We start from the raw sequence: 21,890 nt of genomic DNA on the forward strand, positions 1-21,890 counted from the left end.
GCCTTTCTTGTGGCGGTAATGTCTGGCTTGGGTAGCGATATCCATCGCGATGTCAGCGGATCCTGCTCTGACTGTCTTTCACAAAGACAGAGTCAGTATTTGGTTGCCAGACTCTTACCGTCCCTAAGATCGCAGGCTTTCACATAACGGCTATTGAACTGCCAGCTTTCACTCAGCCTCCATCGCCCGTACCTCTTCGACGTGCTCACGCCTTGTGTGATCCCGTAAGACTCTCAAGGCTTATATCAAACTTAACGACTGCTCTCAGGAAAGATAAGCAGCTGTTCTCCTGTTATGGCGGTGGTAAGGTTGGTCTTTCGCCAACAAAGCCACCATATCTAGGTGGCTTGTCTCTGCCATTTGTATAAGTTACTCTCACAAAGGGTTAACTATCCCTCAGGGGTTAAAGGCTCATTCAATTAGGGCAATGGCGACATCTAAGGTATATGCTGCGGCACTGCCCATTGAGGAGATCTGCTCAGCGGCTATCTGGAGCCGACCGAGTATGTTCATCCGCCATTATCAACTTGACAAACACTCACGGGAACGTGCTCGTTTTGGCCAGACAGTTCTCACCAGTGGGCAGTGTCGTGATTCTCTAGCCAAATGAGCTTTCGAAGTCACGATTGTTTTTATTCCTGGTGTCGGTCTTATAAAATTCCACAATTTTTATTGGTGGCGGTATCACAATGGTTGTGGTTTTTAACGGTTTTTTTTACTATAGCGTTGTCACATGCTATATTCACTGTTTTCATCCCTGCACCTAGCGGTCAGGTGACTCGGTAAGTGTATTTTCTCCTTCTCTCTCGGCTTCGGCTGTGCCTTTAACTGAACTAGGGAGTATGTTAGCCAGACAGAATACCACTCCCGACTCGACATCGTTGGGAGTCTGTCTTATGCTTATATGTACCCCAAGGAGGACTTCTTCTGAAAAATAATTGTACAAACCTGTAGAGGTTATGAATTCTTTGAAGAAAAGTCCTCCTTGGGGTACGGCCGCCCACCTCCCCTCATTCGATCTGACACGCTCAGCATGAAAAAGTGAGGTATGCGAGGTAAGCAGCCAGAGTTACCTGCTCTTGGCTGTAGGGGGCCCTGTCAGGGGCCCTATAGGGTTGTCTCATTAAACAAAACGAAGCTTTTTGTTTGGTAAAATATTTATTGAACTATTGTTACAACTGTAAGAGGTATTTTTAAAATGGACATTTTAATGCTTATATGTACCCCAAGGAGGACTTTTCTTCAATGAATTCATAACCTCTACAGGTTTGTACAAATTTATTTGATAAGACTCATTTCATTTCATTGATGTCACATTCTGTGAAAATCTTTCTGCAGAAGCAAAGTCTATTCAAACATCAGCTTTGTTCAATTGTTGAACTTGCAGTAACTGTGTAGGAGTAAGAACAGGTCCAAGTGATCATCTGATTGTGTCAGGTCCTGGTCCTGATGGCCATGTTGTTGGTTCCAGGGCAGTCACATCCTACAGAAACTTCGCGCCAATGGAACAGCTCCAGCAACTGCTGATCGAAAGTGCCAGGGACCAGATGCTGATGAGGTCAAGGGCTTCTTCCGGCTACATCGGGTAGGTCCGGGTATCATACTTTATCTGTGGTGGGTAGAGATTATTCTTGGGGTAGTTCTCTTGGGATCGATCAACAGCACTTTACCTCTGGCAGGCCAATGGTTGTTCTGATGGGTTAGTTCTGATTGTATCCATAGAGTTCAGCTTGATTCTTCTCCAGGCATATATTTCAGGTATGTGCTCCTACATTTGTCCTTGTTGAGACCTTGTGTTTGTCCTCCAGGGGTTTAGACTTGGGCAAGTTCCCCAAGTTAAAGACCTAAGTCTAGTACTCCTGTGTTAAGACCAGGTGGTAGTTCTCCTGGGTTAAAACTGGGAGCAAGAAGCTGGTCAAAGGAAAGACTTAGGGCTGGCTCTCCTATGATGTCATGATCAGTTGCTGACAAAACTGAACACAATTCAAAATGAAAACTATTCAATGTTACCATGTTCAATGTGAATGTCATCTCTTTCAAAATTTTCAACAAAAAGACAACCCTACCCAAAAAGCGTTAAGTCAAGTCATACAGTTTGAAGGTTAACAACATTTTTCAACCTTCCCTGTTTCTTAGTCTTAAGCTCAGCAGGGATTCTGGCTAAGTATTGGTCCAGAGCAACGTTTGCTTCTTGTAAGAGGTTACCAAATGGGGTGGATGCTCAGGCTTGGTGATTGCATAACATCTTACCCTAGAGTTGTGGATCTTTGCCCTCAATATCGATTACTGGATTACTAGACTTGATTTTTATCCCCTGCCATGAAGTGGGATGGGGATATAGGTTTGAGATCCATCCATCCATTTTTGGGACAGGTGTTCTCAAAAAACCGTTATATATATAGGGAAACCAGGACATAAATGCCTTGATGGAGTTCTGAAAACTGAAACCGTGTTACAGAGTTATGCCCCTTGTCTTGGGTTTCTTGTCTTGGTGCACGATATCCCCAATAGGGACAGATTTTTCTCAGTAACTGTTACAGATAGGGAAACCAAATTTGTTATGTGTTTTCAGGACATGAATGTTGTGGTGAATTTTTTTAAAAAAAACAGAAACCAAATAGGAACAGAACACTGTGGCAGGGAATATTGATGACCATGTCCTCTTGTTTCCAGTTCATTTACATATGGCTGGTATACTGCTGATTGATGGATTAATCAACAAATATATGAAAAGAATGCTTTGCCTTGAATCAGATTCAATTTTCTGTACTACTGATGCATGTATGCAGGAATCATTGCTAATACTGAGTGTTCTCTTCTTGTTTCAGATTGAGCTGGCCTGTGCTACATGCTTGGCAATAGCCTGCTCTCGGCCACTAGCAGAGCAACAGGTAGGTCTTCTGATAGCAAAACATTTATACATCCATGCATTGTTTGCCCTTCACTCTGAAAAGCTGCAGGCCCTAAGGACCCAGAACCATAAAAGGTTGTGAGTCCTTGTCAGAATGTGTATATTTTAATATAGTCTAAACTTTTGATGGATAGTATAGTTTCAATACCGCCGCCGGTGAACCGGATTACAGGTTACTTAAATGTAATAGTGTTATTATACATAACGCATCATTAATAATGGTAGGTATATCATGGATGGAAACAGACTTATTTTTTCATTTGGTAAGATTCCATTACAGTGTTTAGACTCTCCCTCAGGCCTTCCACTCCAGGCCTGGACAGCTGAATGATTCAGAGCCGATCCTTGAAGCGTTCGTAGCACTACAGCATTCGTAAGCCCATGATAAACTAAAACTTACAACAGATCTTAATGTTACGAACTATTTGTGGATCAGGGTGCAGGTTACCAAATCTAGAATAATGGATTGTGATGTGTATTTCATTGGTTTATGGCAAATCATGATTAAGTGGCTGAACAACTGTGTAGGTTGGAGACTGGGCAAGGATGGCGTTCTTCATGTACGGAGGGGAAGCTCAGTATAACTTCAGCGCCCCTTCTTTCGGAGGTCACATGGGTGCTGCCAACATCGGTCCAGCATCCTTCTCTTCTGGTAAACCTACTCTCTTTCTTTGTTTGCATGGGCTCTTGATGATCTGAGCATGGTGAGTGTGGAAGGAAAATGTCTGGCATGTTCTGTGACGTGTGACTTAGAAAGTTCTTTAACAGTACTACGTTCAGGATCTGAATTTAAAAAAATTGATGTATTTTTTGTTTTGTTTTCAAGCAGTAGTATCTTTACCGCTATACACTATTATTTTAAGGGAATGTAGTTTTTCATATCATAAACGTAGTATGATTGTTTCATTTTTACTGACAAATTTCAAGTCTTACTGTTCAATTGAGATGTCTTCAGCATACAGCCTGTTCAACATTATAACTAGTTATGTATGTGCCTGCTTCTGTATTTAGACGCTAGATTTTGAAACGTTTGTCTTGCATGCGAACTTCACCCACTTCGCATGTTTGTGATTTGCAAACCCTAATTATTGAATGGAAGAAGTAATGTTTTGTGTACTACTGATCATTGAGTATAATTGTTTATCAGAATTGATCTGTCAATCATAATGCTGGTATTGTTTTGAAAGTGCAATGGATTCAAAAGTACCTGTTTTTATAAAGATTTTAATGTTAGTAGTATTTGCTTGTAAATTTGGTATGCAAATTAATTATCATATTCGTGTATTGATGTGTCTTCTCATTGAAGTTTGATGAATTGTTGAACATTTTAATTTAAAATTTAACATTTGAATAGCAAAGATTTGATTATGGATAATTGGCAGTACAAACCCATTGTATTGGTGCTGTATAAAAAATTGTTTAATTTCATCTGATCATCTTAACATCACCTTTAAGTTTTTTTATTCTGTATTTATGAGACAACCTGAATAACTATTTGTCCTGTAATTCAGACAGTGGTATAAGCAGGTTGATATCAAGAAAATAGATCAAATTTTTCCTTATCCTGACTCATGCTCTTTTTGCTTGTCTTCTTCTTCTTGCGAACATAGTGGAACACTTGTATCTCCCTAATTGAAGCTCCCTTCAATTTAAAATCACTAATTAGTATTCACCACGAGTTACCTCCTTTCCACAAGCGCGGGAACGAGGGCGCCACCTCTACCCATGTGCCTCACTCTCTCCTTCTTCGCCCAGTGAGCTGGACGTGAGAGCGCCTGTGTCTCCCGACACACTATATCCTTTGAATTATATTTAGTTAGTTACCTCGTATAGACATCTATAGAGGTTTAGCTAGTATCCTTCAACGATTATATATTGATATTTAGTCGTTTTTCTACAGTTTAGTCACGGGACGCCGTGTTTGTTTCAGTGGATTACGTTGATGAAAATTCTGTACTATTGCAGAATTCGCTTTTTATGCTGCTGCTGATCCGCTTTCATATGATAATACGCCATGTTTATTATATTCACATTGCAGTTGCGGTACTAATTTATCCAATTCTACCTTTTTATTAATATTTACTTTGGCGCTTTGCACGCTGCTGATAGATAGGTCGTATGCAGAGTCTAGTATGATTGATACACGGAACCCTCGCCAGTCTACTGCTGTTGGTCGACTCCTCCGTGGTGGTGTTCCGCTTTGAGTGGTGGAGAGGTGTGGACGTAGTCCGCCATCTCCAAGAAGCATCCTGCTTCCCAGACATCCCATCGCTCGAAAGCAGAAGACTAGGAGTTTTTCTACTACATCTCAACAACCGGTGACCGTTCCCATCGTTTTGGGCCTGTATGATGATCAGCCGGTCATCATACCGGATGTACATCAAAGATTGACCGATGTCGGGCACAGATCAGGATGCAGCCTGATGTACGCCACGATATGGCGATCGCCCTGAGGGTCCCATCATTACCAATACCTTTCAACGCAGACGCCGCGACACCCAGGGCAGCGCCGACCTCTGAGGGAAAATCAACGAAGTCTACTAGGACTTTCTCCAGCGAGATTGTTCCAGCCGATGACCTGGACCTCTACGATGATCAGCTGATCATCATCGGCTAATGCACGCTACACAAGAAACGACCGGTGATTGGCTACAACGACATCAGCAGAGATCACCATGCAGCCTGATGCCTCTACACTGATGTCGGGGACGATTTTCCGTGGACCCTCCATTAACACCGCAGATAAAGCACCGACTTGACCTCGTCATTAGCAGACCATCCCAGAAGACATGATAGCGACAAATTATGAACATCATGGAGGACCAATATCTCGCGGTAGCAGGGTCCGAGCCTTAGCGAAGGCTCCAGCGTAGACAGCACCCCAGAGGCACCCCCGTCAGCGTAGCAGCCGGGGCGATGTCACCTTCGAAGGAAGTCACGGACCACCTTGGACGAAGGACCTAGATGTACAGCCTTGGCGGCGGAAGGACCTAGATGTACAGCCCAACTGGCGGAAAGAACCTAGATGTACAGCCCGGCGGAAAGAACCTAGATGTACAGCCTTCGCGAAGGACTTCGGCGAAGGCAGATGAATCATCACCTTATGCGGTTTCATCCCTAGATGTGGACTCGGACCATCAGACATCAGGAAGCCTTCGCGAAAGGTCATATCGTCGTTCCCCGGACCGGACGCAGAGGAAGCTTCGCGAGAAGGCATGCGAAGGACACCTGAATCCAGATCATCATCATCTAGAAGGACATCGAGGGACTATACAAGAGCCAGCGAAACTATCAACGCCCTCAACAAGTCTCCGGAGAAGATCAACCCATAGACAAGTTGATCATCGATATCAAGTATAAGAACTACAATCGTATATTGGTTCTGTTGAATCCATGATGAGGACGTATGTTCAAGCTGGCCTAAATAGATTTCTAGAACGATCAATTAGACACTTATCACCAGACTTCAGTAACACGACTTCTGAATATGATAAGATGATCCATGCGCCCGATTTTAGGCAAGCGAAAACTAGCCGATCCACATCCTGTTAAACACAGAGGCTGTTCACGGCAAGTGCTCATATATATATTTATATATATATATATATACTAATCGGGTTTTGACGACACCTCCGCGATGGTCGCTGAAGGCTAAGTGTAACTCAAGTCTACTTCACCCAGAAGATCTAGAAGGGATACCGAGAACTTCGAAGTCTCCGGCGTTCACCGAGGAAGTCTCCTCCAAGGTTTCCATATACTAGCCACTTTCGTCATATATAGCTACTTTCGTCAGTCCGTTTCAAGGCGCCGCATAAGTTGATTATCAACTGTATGCCAGATGCCGATCTATAAAGCCTACGCGAAGATAATTGCTCAGGCTATTTACAACACAGAACGTCGCTGTATTATTAGTCAACGACATTTCATAGATCTTCACAGAAATCAACTATTCCACGTGATAAATTGCTAATATACAATCCCGGACGACGATACGATTATCTACATGCGTTGACCATTACATATCTGCAGACAATTCAATATCGAAATTGAACAGCAGCCTTGTTACAGCGAAAGTATAACTCTTAATCGCCAAAGTTTCTGAGAAGAAATATGTACAACAAGTTCAACGCTAATTCTACAATTATGACGATACATTCATGTATACAGTCTACAAGCTCACAACTTGCAAGTTGTTTATACCCTTATATATAAGGAAGTCGGAATTATATTCAAAACTGAAATTACTTTTCACGACAACCAGGAAAATAACCTACCCAGCATAAAATTACAGATGGCGAGATATTTCGCGCCGGAGGTTTCAGCGGTTACCATTAACCCTCGAAACCGTGGTCACTCGGATAACCGGAAGTTACGGTGAAGACCGGCGTTTATGCTAATATCAGCGACGACAAGAATTTATTCAAGGTGGGTTTTTCCGCTACACCGGTGCATCACAGCGGCATATATACAGAATCAAAATGCCTTGTTCTGAGTTGGACCGCTGAGGAACAACGACCTACACAGAGGTCGATCTCTATTCACAGTTCAAGACTTACGCCACAAGTGACAACTATATATCAGTGAGCGAGCAAGCCTCATTACAGTCCAGTTAACCTGAACATTCATGATTAGACTGCCTTTCTTCAGTTAGAGACCTCCTGTCAAGTTAAGGCGAGGGATCGGCAGTCAGGCGATTTTACATATAAAGTTCAACGAGGACAGACACACCTGGTTGTGCATGCGCCTACATCGTCAAGGACTTCGCGGCGAATTACCTAGACGACAGATACAAGTGGATCTAAATCCACAGCGTTTCAGACTACAGCTGAATTTCATCAAGCGACTAACACAACTAGATGGTTAGTAAACCTACTAAACTTCTGTTTGGAGAATAAAGCGAAATTTCACGCATAAACCTGGGGATATGAATATAGTGCTCCAACACCTCACACAAGTGAGGTTTATGAACACGCCTGGATGACATACTTGGACCCCATGATACGATGATTCTATCAAGATGGCCAGCAAGAGCACTGTAAATTTATCTCCACTTAAACTAAAACAGGAGGAAAAATGCAACAGATTATTTCCTCTATCATCAACACGCTTAGAGTGAAGTCTCATGTACTATATCTCCATTTGGATCAGAACTGTCATACTACGTGCATATGCGCGGATGGACCTATTCCGACCCTCCATGAGCTTAATACTCATGATATTATAGCTTAACTTCTACAATTGTTCTACACAAATGTGATTGAAATAATGGAGGGTTTATTTCTGGAAACTCGATATGGTGGTTGCAAACCATTATCTGAGAGATATCACCACCGAGGGCGTCTCAGGTATACACCACCTCGATCCCATGGTCCCTCAAAGACAACAGCTGACAGTTCCTCGAGAAGATAAGTCAATCTAACAGATTTTTTACTTATCTTATAACAATACTAAATAGCTTCATGCTATATATAATTTACTTAAGTTCCTTTTATCATCACAGTACTATGATTATTACATCATACAATATATAAGTTAACAACTCTACAGAGTTTGTTATTATATATATTTACCTTAAGTTATTCATATCTTAAGAGTAATACTATGGTTACATGATAAATGCATTAGCTAACAAACTCTACAGAGTTTTTTATTTTTATACATAGCTTAAGTTAATTAAGCTAACAAACTCACGGAGTTTTACTATTATATAGGTAACTTAAGCTAATTATACCTTAAGCATAGTACTATACTCATATTATTAAAATATATTGGCTAACAAACTCTAAGGAGTTTTGCTATTATATAGGTAGCTTAAGCTTATTCATATCTTAAGCTTAGTACTATGTTTATATCACATAAGTAGATTAGCTAACAAACTCTAAAGAGTTTTTTGCTATTTGGCTTAAGTATCATCATATTTCTAAGCAATATGGTTATATTATAACATGTATTAGCTAACAAACTCTACAGAGTTTTAGCTATTATATATGTAAACTTAAGCTTATTCATATCTTAAAGCGCTAGTACTATGTTTATATCATATAGGTATATTAGCTATCAAAACTCTAAAGAGGGTTTTGCTATTATATATTTCGCTTTAAGTTTCATCATATTTTAAGCTTTATGGTTACATTATAACATGTATTAGCTAACAAACTCTGAGTTCTTGCTATTATATATGTAGCTTAAGTTTTCCTTCATAAGCTCAATACTAGGTTTATATCATAGCTAACAAACTCTAAAGGGTTGTTTTAAGCTATATACAATTAGCTTAAGTTTTCATCATATCTTAAGCAGTATGTTTTACATTATAAAGGTATTAGCTAACAAAACCCAGCTTGAGTTTTGTTATTATACATATATAGCTTAAGTTTCATCATAACTTAAGCTCAGTACTATGTTTTTAACATAAAAAGTATATTAGTTAATAAACTCTAAGGAGTTTATTTTGCTATATACATTTAGCTTAAGTCTAATCTTATCTTAAGCTTAGTACTATGGTTACACTTTATATAAACATATTAGCTAATAAACTCTACAGAGTTTTTGGCTATTATATATGTAACTTAAGTTAATAATATCTTAAGCACAATACTATACTCATATTGTAAAATATATTAGCTAACAAACTCTCTACGAGTTTTGCTATTATATATGTAGCTTAAGTTCATTATATCTTAAGCACACTACTATACTCATATTGTAAAATATATTAGCTAACAAACTCTACGGAGTTTTGCTATTATATATGTAGCTTAAGTTAATTATATCTTAAGCACACTACTATACTCATATTGTAAAAAATATATTAGCTAACAAAACCCTACAGAGTTTTTTTATATATATGTAGCTTAAGTTAATTATATCTTAAGCTCAGTACTATACTAATATTATAAATATATATTAGCTAACAAACTCTACAGAGTTTGGCTATATATATATGTAGCTTAAGTTAATTATAGCTTAAGCACAGTACTATACTCATATTATAAAAATATATTAGCTAACAAACTCTACAGAGTTTGGCTATTATATATATGTAGCTTAAGTTAATTATAGCTTAAGCACAGTACTATACTCATATTATAAAAATATATTAGCTAACAAACTCTACATAGAGTTTTTTGCTATTATATATGTAGCTAAAAGCTTATTCATATCTTAAGCTCAGCATTATATCTATATCATATAAGTATATTAACTAACAAACTCTAAAGAGTTTGCTATTATATAATTAGCTTAAGTTTAATCATATCTTAAGCTTAGTACTATGTTATATCTTAAAGTATTTTAGCTAACAAACTCTAAGGAGTTTATACTAGCATATTAACAAGCTTAAGTCTATTAGTCTTAAGCATTGTATTAATGTTATATATACTTTATCATAATAAGTACATGGTAATAACCTTTTTATATGGCAGCTGATAAGTTAACAGCAGGATTCATCAGTTCAGTGCCTTTATGAAGTTCCCATAGGGTTATTACAATCATCACAGTTCAAATCACTCAATTATTAAAAATCCAAAGTATTAGATATTCCCACCTCCGTTCGTAGGATGCTACAAACAAAAGAGCATGAGTCAGGATAAGGAAAAATATGTATTTTTGGAGTAAAATTGATATTTTATACTTATCCTGACTCATGAGGTCAGCCCTCCCATCCTCCCCAAATAACACTTTGGATTTCCCTGTAAATTCAAATGTTGGGCTCAGTATATGAGGAGAGCGTGAGGCACATGGGTAGAGGTGGCGCCCTCGTTCCCGGGCTTGTGGAAAGGAGGTAACTCGTGGTGAATACTAATTAGTGATTTTAAATTGAAGGGAGCTTCAATTAGGGAGATACAAGTGTTCCACTATGTTCGCAAGAAGAAGAAGACAAGCAAAAAGAGCATGAGTCAGGATAAGTATAAAATATCAATTTTACTCCAAAAATTACATTTTTAATGTGATGAATTACCATTATTTTAACCATGTAGAGTAGTCACTTCCTAAACTACTTGAAAAGAGTTAAGGAACACCAGATTCTCTCACATCAGAATCAGTCATCCCTTACTTTGTTTGAGTGATATATATCCTGTAAAGGTTAAGAAGTATCCGTCGTGATTGCAAAACTTTCCACAGCAGTAGCGCAAGGGAGGTAATACTAACACCCTTTGTGTGTACGCTCACCTCCCCTGCTTTGTTCTCAGGTCCTATGGGGTCAGTGCCTGCCTCACTCAGCAGCACTGTAATCTACAGCCCCACTTCCCATGGGACCAGTTTGCCTCCTTCGCCAAACCCTATGCCAGGTGAGACAGAGTTACCCCCCTTTAACACAGCTCTGACCTTGTTTTCTTGTACTAACATTTACTAAGCTGTTTCATTTTAGTTGCATTCTCTTCTTTCTTTTCGGATGATTGCTGTTTTCTTTTGTATGTCTGCTTTTTATTTGAAGTATGATTTTGTTGTGAGATCTTTATTATTAATATGTTTTATGTTATTTTACTAGTTTTAGTTTTTCACTTTTTGATATTTGTTTTTTGACTTGACTTAGTAAAGTATCCTCTGTACACTGTTTCAGCTTAAAGTTGCATGGACTGATTTTGAAACAGCCACGAATATATTTTTAAGATTAAGTTGTAGAGTTAACATTTCATTCATTATTTAATTAATCCTTCTCCCTAGACTGTAGATATGTTTACCATGGAGTTTAATGACACAGCTTGATAACAGTCACTTGTATCTGTGTGATATGTTTGTCTGGTTTCTGTTGGTGGTTGTAGCACTCTGGTCAGGCGCCGTTGTCACCATTGTAACTGTGGTGTTTTGTCAGCTTCTTTGTAGTAGTACTGACCGTTCTGTCACTAATGTTAATCACTCTTCCAAGATTTGAACGATGGAATCAGAAGGTCAGGATTGCCGACTTGGTGGATGCTTGTCATTGTATCCCAGTTGCCTTGACTGATACCTGTGACGTTGATTACGTGATCTGGTCCAGACCGAACTATGTATGCACCACCATCTACATGTAGTAACAAACAAACAAACAAACAAACAAAACAATTCAGGGATGTGGATATATCAAAGTTGTGATCTTGTGAACTTTAACTGGAGATTATTCCAGTCCAGATTATTGACACAAAACTGTGTCTTTGTTACAAAATTGGTGTTTCACAGCACACATTTGTTTTTCATTTTTTGTACCTGAACATACAATTAATTTGTTATTAAGCTGACATGACTGACATTTTGGAAGTTATTTAATAATAATAATGATGATAATTATAACAATATACAAAATTTGTATTGCGCCCTATATGATTTAGAAATAGAACACTCTAAGGCGTTTCACAGAAAGGGTCACAAATGCTACTGAGTGGAGGACAATTTAAAGAGATGAGTTTTTACGCCCTCCTTAAAAATGTCATAAGAAGCTGACTTTCTCAGGGTAGATCGTAGGCCATTCCACAGTGTTGCTGCTATCTTGATGCATCTGTCACCACACATTACAGTTCGTGTTTTGGGCACAGTGATCTGAGATGCAGCTTGTTATTGAAGAGATTGTGCTGGCTCTTAAGAAATTCAAAAGAGTAGACTGTTCCCAACTTTAAGACTTACACCTAACCAGATTTAGTGTATCAATTGCAGTCTTCATCCCAGTGTAAATGATCAAGTCAGTTATAATAGAATCAGCTCGATAACAACATGATATCTGTATTAATATAAATCACTGGCACAAAGTGTATATTGATAGGTGTTTTTCTTAGAGAGATATGATGGTATTTGACCCCCATCCTTGTGAGCTAATCTATGTGAGGATGTACGCAGGTATGCAGCCCGCCCACATGTCCACACCAGCTCCACACAGCTTCCAGCAGTCCTTCTACCAACCAGGACTTACCTCCCTTGGCAGCCACTCCCAGGAAGTCATTTACTCCGGCAAACATAACGGCATCTGTATTTACCTCAGCAGAATACTCAGGTATGGAAGTCTGGAAGTATGGAATACTATTAGTTACACAGTGTTCAGTCATGTTTTCTACACAATATATATTGCCGCTCATCCTTTGTGTATAATAGTATCCACAGCTTTGCATTTTGTGACCCGTAATTGTGCATATAATTATTAAATACCCCTACAGACAATAAGAGAAAGAGAAGTACCATTCTGTGAATATTAGCTAAAATGATGGTGTCATTGTCAACTGTTTCATTCAGAGGGGGTATATTGTTATTTGATAACCTCTGTTGAGGAATTTCAAAGGTAAAATTGGTTGTAATATGGCTAGTGCATGTTTGTAATTTGACATAAAAATGGTGATAGTCATATGATCTGAAAATACCAAGATGGATGTTGAGCATGTTGTACACTGTTGCAGGCCCTTTTGGGATTCACAGGTAACGACGGAGTTTCCCTGTCAGACACCTCAAGGAATGGTCACTTATGTAAGTGGTTTCACAACATTTACTATCTATTCTTTTGACATGTGTAAACAGTCATTTTAGAACACGACCATAATAATCTTCTCTAATGTGTTTAGTTCCTGCAGCCACTACTCAAGAGAATCACACTGCCATGTAAACTGTAACTCGGGTTATAATTGGGATCACACTTTCTGACTAGATACATATCAGTGTGTAGGGTTCAGTCCCATTTCGGGATTCGAACCCGCACTCTCAGTGTCAGGCACCTGATCGCCAGCACGTAAAGTGAGCCATCATTGATTCCACAGTTTATAACTTTATGGAAAGTTCTTGAATGAAAAAAACAACTGTTTTATGCTCTCATACTCTGTGAAGAACAAAGCATCACAATGTACTTGTGCTTGTGGAATATATGACAGCCCAAGTAGTTTGTGTAATTATCACGTATTGGAAGAATCGTACCAATCAACTGTGTTGTGGATGCAGCTGACTAGCAGCTACAGCAGCGACAACATCACCACCACCCTGGAGCTGGTGCGGGACCTCCTCGACTTTATGGACTTCAACTCCAGGTTTGACTCGGGTGGCCCAGTAGATAGGTAAGTGGTCCTGTAGATAGGCAGGTGGCCTGGTAGAGAAGTAAGGGTCCAGTGGATAGGTGGGTGTTCCTGTGGATAGGGGATCCAGTTGGTAGGTGGATGGTCTTGTGGATAGGGGATCCAGTTGGTAGGTGGATGTTCCTGTGGATGTTCCTGTGGATAGGGGATCCAGTTGGTAGGTGGATGGTCTTGTGGATAGGGGATCCAGTTGGTAGGTGGGTGGTCCTGTGGATAGGGGATCCAGTTGGTAGGTGGATGGTCCTGTAGATAAGGGGTCCAGTAGATAGACAGGTGGCCCGGTAGATAGGGGGTCCAGTAGATAGACAGGTGGCCCGGTAGATGGTCTTGTGAATAGGAATGAGGTCCAGTAGATAAGGAGGTGGTCCTGTAGTTAGTTATGGATCTTAGTAGATATGTGGTGATTCAGGGTCTACTCAAACAATCTCAGGCTTATAGTTTTAGATTTCTGCCAGCCCTTGTGTTTGTTTTAAGCAGTAAACATGGTGAATGACTCATAACACTGCTATTGCTTTGTAAATTCGGGTCCACCTTCAAAAGTATCCCGCTCATAAATTAGTCATACTTAGTAGAAACTTTGAGGTGCATAGTAGAGAAGAGTTATGAGAGCAGTTTATGTAGGTGTTACATTTCTTGCTGTTGATACCATTACTGTACTGCTATAGAGCTTGTAAATAGTATTTCCTGTAACCAGTACGCCTTGTCTGTTCACATCGTCATATGAGCGAAATATTCTCAAGCACGACGTTAAACCCAATTTCACCTCACCTCACCTTGTCTGTTCGTCCCCAGATTTTCTAAGGCCATTTTTCGTGATGTGTTTGTGTTTTGCAATTAATATAGCAAGAGTATGTCTCATCAGCTAAAATGTTTTGGGCCTACAATTTTTTCCTCAGGGCCTACAGTGTTTTAAATGAGCTGGCATTTAAGACTGTCAGCTTAGTCTGGTGAGTTTCAGGCACTGGATTTGCCATAGTGCTACACAGTACCACTGTTTGGCAACCTGTGATGTTTGTTGGCAGCATGATGCCGATGATGCAGTTCAGTCCGTATGGTGGGGCCACTGGATGAGCAGACAAAAAGAAACTACAAGGTAGCGACAGCTGCTTTGCCTTTGATTTCAAAACATTTTCATGTGTTTGAAACATGAGGTGACCACTTTATATATCCCATGCCATTTACTGCAGAGTTATATCCCCTGGACATAGCAGGATCTGATGTTGTTTGTTCACTTGTTTACTCACTGAATATAAAGCTCCAAGGAAAATTTAAAAGATGAAAATTATTATTGTTTACTGTACATTATAAGAACTCTTAGGCCTTGGTTGGTCCAGTGGTCAGACTGGGTGACTTTGGTGTACATTATCAGAACTCTTAGGCCTATGTTGGTCCAGCGGTCAGACTGGGTGACTTTTGTGACCACAATGTAGATCGTTGTTCAAACTTCCAATGACTGGAACGTCCAGACTGCAATATGTACAGACTGCTGTCATATGGCTGGAACATTGCTGGAGTTAGGTATTATGCAATAGACAGACATGCTTCCCACATACAGCAGAAAGCTCCAGCTGCTTCTATTGTTAACAATGTGAATATGTCCCGTGTCCAGCGGAGGCCCAGAGACAGGAGAAGATCTCCCTCCAGCACATCCAGGACATGCTGCACCGTGTGGAGGAGGTCCTGGGGCTGTGGAAGGTCCTGTTTGATCACCAGTTCCACGTCATCGCATCCGGCCTCACCAAGGTGGGAATAACTCTCATAGTTCAATCATTTACAGACCACTGCTACATAGCTGGAATATTGCTGAGTGCAGCATAAAACAACAAACCAAATCTTCTACGATGTTCATTGCTGTTGTGTTAGCTCTTGAGAAATTAATGAACACGTACACATTTTCTGTATGTCAAGCCCATTCATGTTGTCCTATGTTGTGATATTGCTTGAATAATGGTAAAAACTGCATGAAAACCCACTAATGTCAGCTGAAATGGTATACATCCTTTGTATTCGTTATTAAGGCATTTCCCTGTCTGCCTTGATCTTGCCCTATGTATAATAAATTAATATGAATCACATGGATGTCTTTGAAGGTTACAGGAATATTTGGCTGCTTTCCTTCCTCTAATAGGGGGCGATGGGGTAACCTTGTCTGTGGTTAAAGTGTTCACCCGTCATGCCGATCATCCGGGTTCGATTCCCCACATGGGTACAATGTGTGAAGTCCATTTCTGGTGTCCCCTGCCGTGATATCACTGGAATATTGCTAAAAACGGCGTAAAACTAAACTCACTCACTCACTCTTCCTCAAATATTATTCTAGGGGCCTCCTAACAAGATGTTCTACTTGATTTCTTGTTAACTGGCACATGCAACTTAGTAGTGAAAGACAAACAATTCAATGGGTATGGTTGCATCCACTGGGCATACAAGAATCTGTTGATTGTAGTGTTGGGAATTGGTTAAAATCTCATAATTGATGATTGGTTCATTACAACCGATCAATCATCGAAAATAATTGGTTAGCGTCATTTATGAAAGTTTTAATGCACACAAAAAATAAGGAAAAAAACATGTAGTTCTTTGGGTTGTTTTGGCAAAATTTCACGTTTAAAGGATGACTAGTATGGAGGAACATAAATTTCTTAGAGTCTTTAAGATAAATTCAGTCATGACTTGGAACGAGCTTGTAGTGCTTATGAAATGTAACAGACAAAACCAACCTAGTGAAAAATACTGTTAATGAAAACAAGTGTTCTAGAATTGTTTGTGTTCGATTATGTGGAAACATGATCGATTGCTTGGTCGTTTAGTCACTGCGACCAATCTTCAATTATTTCAATTAATAGGACCACCACTAGTTGATTGTGGGTTCAGATGCCAGTTCGGAGTGATTTCGTTCCTTGTTTTATCAGGACCATGCCTCTACTCATCGGTTTCACCGAAATGGCGACAGTCAGAAACCTGCATCAGTTTGATCTTCCTCCAAACATGAAGCTCATAAAACTTGAAAACTGGTGAAAGCTTCATTAAACCAATCTCACTTACTCACTGTCATTTTTCCTTATCCTGACTCATGCTCTTTTGCTTGTCTTCTTCTTCTTGCGAACATAGTGGAACACTTGTATCTCCTTATTTGAAGCTCCCTTCAAAATAAAATCACTAATTGGTACTCACCACGAGTTGCTCCCCTTTGTCTCCCCTGGCGGGAAAGGTGTCGCCACCCTCTGGCCATGTGCTCCACTCTCTCCTTCTTCGCCCAGTGAGCAGGATGTGAGAGCGCCTTGTGTCTCCTTACACACATATCCTTTGATAATCTCTTAGTTTTTACCTCTCATAGGTTACTATAGAGGTATAGCTAGTATCCTTTACTATTTGTATTGATTAATTATCGTATTTCTACTGTTTATTCCGTGTATTAAGTGATTGTTCAGCTAACTACGTTGATGAAAATCTATGCGATTTGTAGATTACGTTTTTCTGCCTCCGATCCACATGTAATATGCCCTAGTTGTTGTTCTCGCGCCGTGTGCGTTTAATTCACGTTGCAGTTACTGCATTAATTTATCTCATTCTGCATTTAATAAATATCATCTTTGCGTCTTAAGGCGTGCTGCAGATAGATCCACGCAAACAAAGGGCAAAACATGGCAGAGAGTCCAGATATTCCATCCAGTCAGCTGCTAGCGATCGACCCTCTCCCGTCTGGTGTTCTGCTAGAGACCCCTGCGGCAGAGGCGTGGGGGCATGATCCGTTACCTCGAAGAAGCGACCGGCCTCCCCAGACATCCCGTCATTGCAGACCAAGTCTAAGAGGGCCTCATCGTCGTCTCAAGCGCAGATTGAGGACACCCAGGGCAGCGCAGACTTCAAAGGAAATCTCACGAAGACAGCAAGAACTTTCTCAGCCGAGATCGTTCCAGCAGCAGAGTTGGGCCTCACGATGATCAGCCGATAATCATCCCGACTTACGGCAGAAGAAGCGGCCGGTGTCAGCGACTGTGACTTCTGCAGAGATCACCATGCAGCCTGATGCCTCTACACCGGCGTCAGGCGTCATTGATGTGAACCCCATCGCAGAAAAGCGCCCGGCGACTTCGTCTGAGATCATCCCAGAAGACATGATGCGGCAGATTATGAACATCATGGAGGACCACTACAAACTCGCGCAAGCAGGTCGAACAAGCGAAGGCTCCAGCGTGAACAACACCCCAGAGGCACCCCCCGTCAGCGTAGCAGCCAAAGGCGATGTCACCTTCGCGAAGGAAGTCCGCACCACCTTGACGAAGGACCTAGATGTACAGCCTTGGCGAAGGCCTTAGCGGGGAGATCATCACCATCTTCGATTTCATCTCTAGATATGGACTCAGACCATCAGACATCGCGGAAGCCTTCGCGAAGGTCATATCATCGATCCCGGACGGACGCAAATGAAGCTTCGAAGGCATTAGCGAAGGACATATGATTCCAGATCTTCATCATCTAGAAGAACATCGAGGGACTGCCGAAGAGAAGCGAAGCTATCAACATTCACCTCACAAGTCTCGAGAAGATCATCCCATAGGCGATCTCCACTTCGTTCATCACCAGATTCGATCACCCGTCAGATCTCCACATAGAAGCACAAGTCAACTAGATGCATACAAACCTCATCAGATATACAGACAGCTACCGCGGTCGAAGAGCATCTACAATTTGTTAATGATGATGGTTTTGAGGATGATGGAGGAATCATATTTTCTGATGCAGAATCACGGTATTGGATGGTCAATAACCTAGATCTCACATCACCATCTAAAAGTGGCAATACAGCTCAGGCGTATTTGATGAAGGAAGATGATCCAGATGCAATCACTCTACCCCGATCGACCCGATTGCGGCAGTGCCACAGAATCTAGATGCAGCTTTCCAGAAAGCTACGAAAGTTCAGATACCACATCTGCCCAACTTTCAAGCCAAGAAGTTCTCACGCGCATAACATGGACTCCTTCTACAAGGCCCAGGACATCGATGAGAACTATAAGATCATCAGCGATGTAAAGAACAAGATTTACAAGATGGATGATGCAAGGTTGGCTCATATAGAAACCATGGCGAGGCGTATGTTCTTTGGGTTAAATAGATCTAGGGACGATCAATGAGACTCTTATTACTAGATTCGGGATTCCACGACGGAAGATGATAGAATGATTTATTCTGCCCTTACTTATGCAAAGAAAGATCAGCAGTTTTTAGCGGATCATCTTACATCTGTTTCAGCAGCACTGACCTTAGCTTCGTCGTCAAGGCCTCCTAAGCCTCCTGTAATTGGGGAGAACTTTACAGCCCACTTTATACAGCCCGTGGTGCGACAACATCCATCTTTGGCGGAGAAATCGACAAAGTAAGCCAAAGGAAGTCTCTAAGGATTCCAGGAAGTCCTTATGATTAGATCGATGGACACACTAGCCAGCGTCATTAAGTCGAGACTTCACAAAGATACTCAGGCAGATCTAAGTTCACGGGCCTACAAAGAGCAAGAGACAGGAAGATAGCCAGCTCTAGAGGTAAAGATTCTTTTAGGTAAGCCCATATGGCAACTATAGAGGAGGATCAGGAAGAGGCAGGACACCCAGAGGTTCCGCAATTATAGGCAGCTGAAACACAGGTTGAACGACTGGAGTCTTCCACCCCAGCCGTTCCAGTACAACCAGCTCAAGTGGGTGGGCGCCTCCAACTACACTGGGAAAACTGGGGAATATTGCAAGACCCTTCGTCTCCAACATTCTTCAACCGGATTTCGGTATCCTCTACAGGCCAAGCCTCTGCTGACAATCAAACCCCCCAAGTTCGATTTACAAAGCAACAACTACCAAAGATAAAGAGGCTGTTTCATCACTCCTATCCAAACAGGCCATAGAAGTAATAGATCAAGCAAGCGTCGAGACCAGGTTTCTACTCCCCAGTTTTCCTGGTTCCCAAGAAAAACTCCACGCGGAGAAATACAGACTCATCTACAACATGAGCTTTTTCAGCAAGAACTATCTACATAAACCACGAAGTTTAAGCATGATACATTTACCTCAGTTACGCCAGATGATTAGATCCTATGGACTACATGGGCAGCATAGATCTACAGGATGCCTACCTGCACATCCCCATTCATCCCGATTCCAGGAAATACCTACGATTTACTCTAGAAGGGCTACATTACCAGTGGAAAGTACTCCCATTCGAATATCATCAGCCCCTGGCTATTCCGCGAGGATAGCGAAACCGTTATCAAATTTCTACATCGTCAAGGGCCTACCAGTGGCGTTTTACCTTGACCGGGATACAAGTAGATCAAGATCCACTTTCGTCTCAAACTACAGTTAAATTACATCATAAAGCTACTAACACAACTAGGTTGGTTAGTAAACTTACGCAAGTCGGACCTAGTACCATCGCGAAGACCTGCAGTTCCTAGGTATTCGATTCATCACAAATCATAACCGTATTATGGTACCAGAAGACCGTTGGCTCAAGATACAACAGACCATTCCACCAGCTCTACTCTCTCCGTTACCACTGCGACAATGGCAGAGCCTACTAGGTCTTTCACATCAGCCCAAGACATGACTGTCACAGGCAGATTACAGTTCGTCCCCTACAGGTCCTCATCAGCGCACATCTCAGCGATGTACAACCATTCAGTCTACGAAACATCTCAGACCACATCTACTATGGTGGACCAAGAAATCGAATGTCTGCGAAGGATTTGTTTAGCAGAGCAGGAATACAAAACCCATCTGTATGTAGGCAGCGTCACTCCAAGGTTGGGGAGCTCATCTCACCAACCACCGCGATATCAGGGTTATGGAATCAGCAAGAATGCAAACTCCATATAAACAGTCTAGAAATGAAAGCTGTAATCAGCGCCATTCTACATTGGAGCACATTTCTACAAAATGCGGCGCCTAATGATCCATACAGACAATTCGACAGTGGCGTTCTACATAAACAAGCAAGGCTCAGCGAGATCGATGAACCTTTTGAACCTAAGCTTTCAACTGTTGATTTAATACAAGATCTAAATCTACATGTCAGAGCAGTGCACATTCCGGGCCAGAAATATACTAGCAGGCGGCTCTCTCTCGGCCTCATCTACCATCACCGACAGAGTGGATGATCAACAGGGAAATTTTTGCACAGATAATCAAGCAATTAGGGCCTAGCTAATAGACCTATTAAGCCGCGCGATTCAACAATCAGCTACCGACATTACGTGTCACCAGTCCCAGACCCCAAGCTTGGGCAGCGGACGCTCTAAGTCTATCATGGGAAGGCCTCAATGCGTCGCAGCGTTTCCGCCGCCAGCAATAATACCTCAAGTATTACAGAAAATCAGACAAACACAGAGCCTACAACTCACTTTGGTGCGCCCTACTGGCGGCCAGAGCGTGGTTTCCCATACTAATTCAAGAAATCGGTCAACCAACACTGGAGCTACCCAAGTGGCGCCAAACCTGTTAATTCATCCTCACACCAAACAAGTGCGCGAAACCCAGCAATGTTCCAACTACGTATGGACTGTATACAAATGTGTTTAAACAAGAGGATATTCTGCCAGAGCGGCAAAAGCAGTCGCGCTTGCCTTACGTTACTCAACTTCGTAGCAATGCGGCGACAAGTGGCACAGTTTGAAAATTATGCAACAAAGAAAGGGTTTACAGCAAGAGGCTTCCTGACCTCAAGTGGCAGACTATTTGTGTTACCTCGCCAAAACAAACATTTAAAAGGTTCAGCGATATCAACATATCTTGCGGCTTAGTTCTGTAATCACCATGAGAGCGGGTGTCAAATTGACAAGATCTCCAGAGTTACTGGCCTTACTACGAGCTTTCGATTGGAGGACCAAAGCGGAAGTTCCACGCCCCAGCTTGGGATCTGAATGTAGTGTTACAACACCTCACGAGTGAGGTCTATGAACCTTTGGAATC

At 41.3% G+C, this 21,890-nt stretch overlaps 1 protein-coding gene and 1 long non-coding RNA gene across 2 annotated transcripts in view; both read left to right on the top strand.

Moving 5' to 3' along the window:
* Positions 1-1,471: 1,471 nt before the first annotated feature.
* Positions 1,472-21,890, top strand: part of LOC124279055 (nuclear pore complex protein Nup155-like) — a gene marked incomplete at its 5' end in the record, with an annotated part of 31,920 nt that continues 11,501 nt past the window's right edge. Inside the window, 11 exon segments of the mRNA XM_046714856.1 lie at positions 1,472-1,498; positions 1,500-1,532; positions 1,535-1,585; positions 2,829-2,891; positions 3,440-3,563; positions 12,719-12,914; positions 13,270-13,336; positions 13,802-13,914; positions 14,407-14,417; positions 15,008-15,025; positions 15,542-15,675. Coding sequence (XP_046570812.1) covers positions 1,472-1,498; positions 1,500-1,532; positions 1,535-1,585; positions 2,829-2,891; positions 3,440-3,563; positions 12,719-12,914; positions 13,270-13,336; positions 13,802-13,914; positions 14,407-14,417; positions 15,008-15,025; positions 15,542-15,675 — 837 coding nt within the window.
* LOC124279054 lies at positions 13,278-14,977 on the top strand. The gene is made up of 3 exons (XR_006899282.1): positions 13,278-13,336; positions 13,802-13,914; positions 14,955-14,977. It is a non-coding gene; the product is annotated as an uncharacterized LOC124279054 (long non-coding RNA).

The sequence above is a fragment of the Haliotis rubra genome, unplaced genomic scaffold (genome assembly GCF_003918875.1).
Source record: "Haliotis rubra isolate DU_JTF1 unplaced genomic scaffold, ASM391887v1 Scf2457, whole genome shotgun sequence".
Classification (NCBI taxonomy): Eukaryota; Metazoa; Mollusca; class Gastropoda; order Lepetellida; family Haliotidae; genus Haliotis; species Haliotis rubra.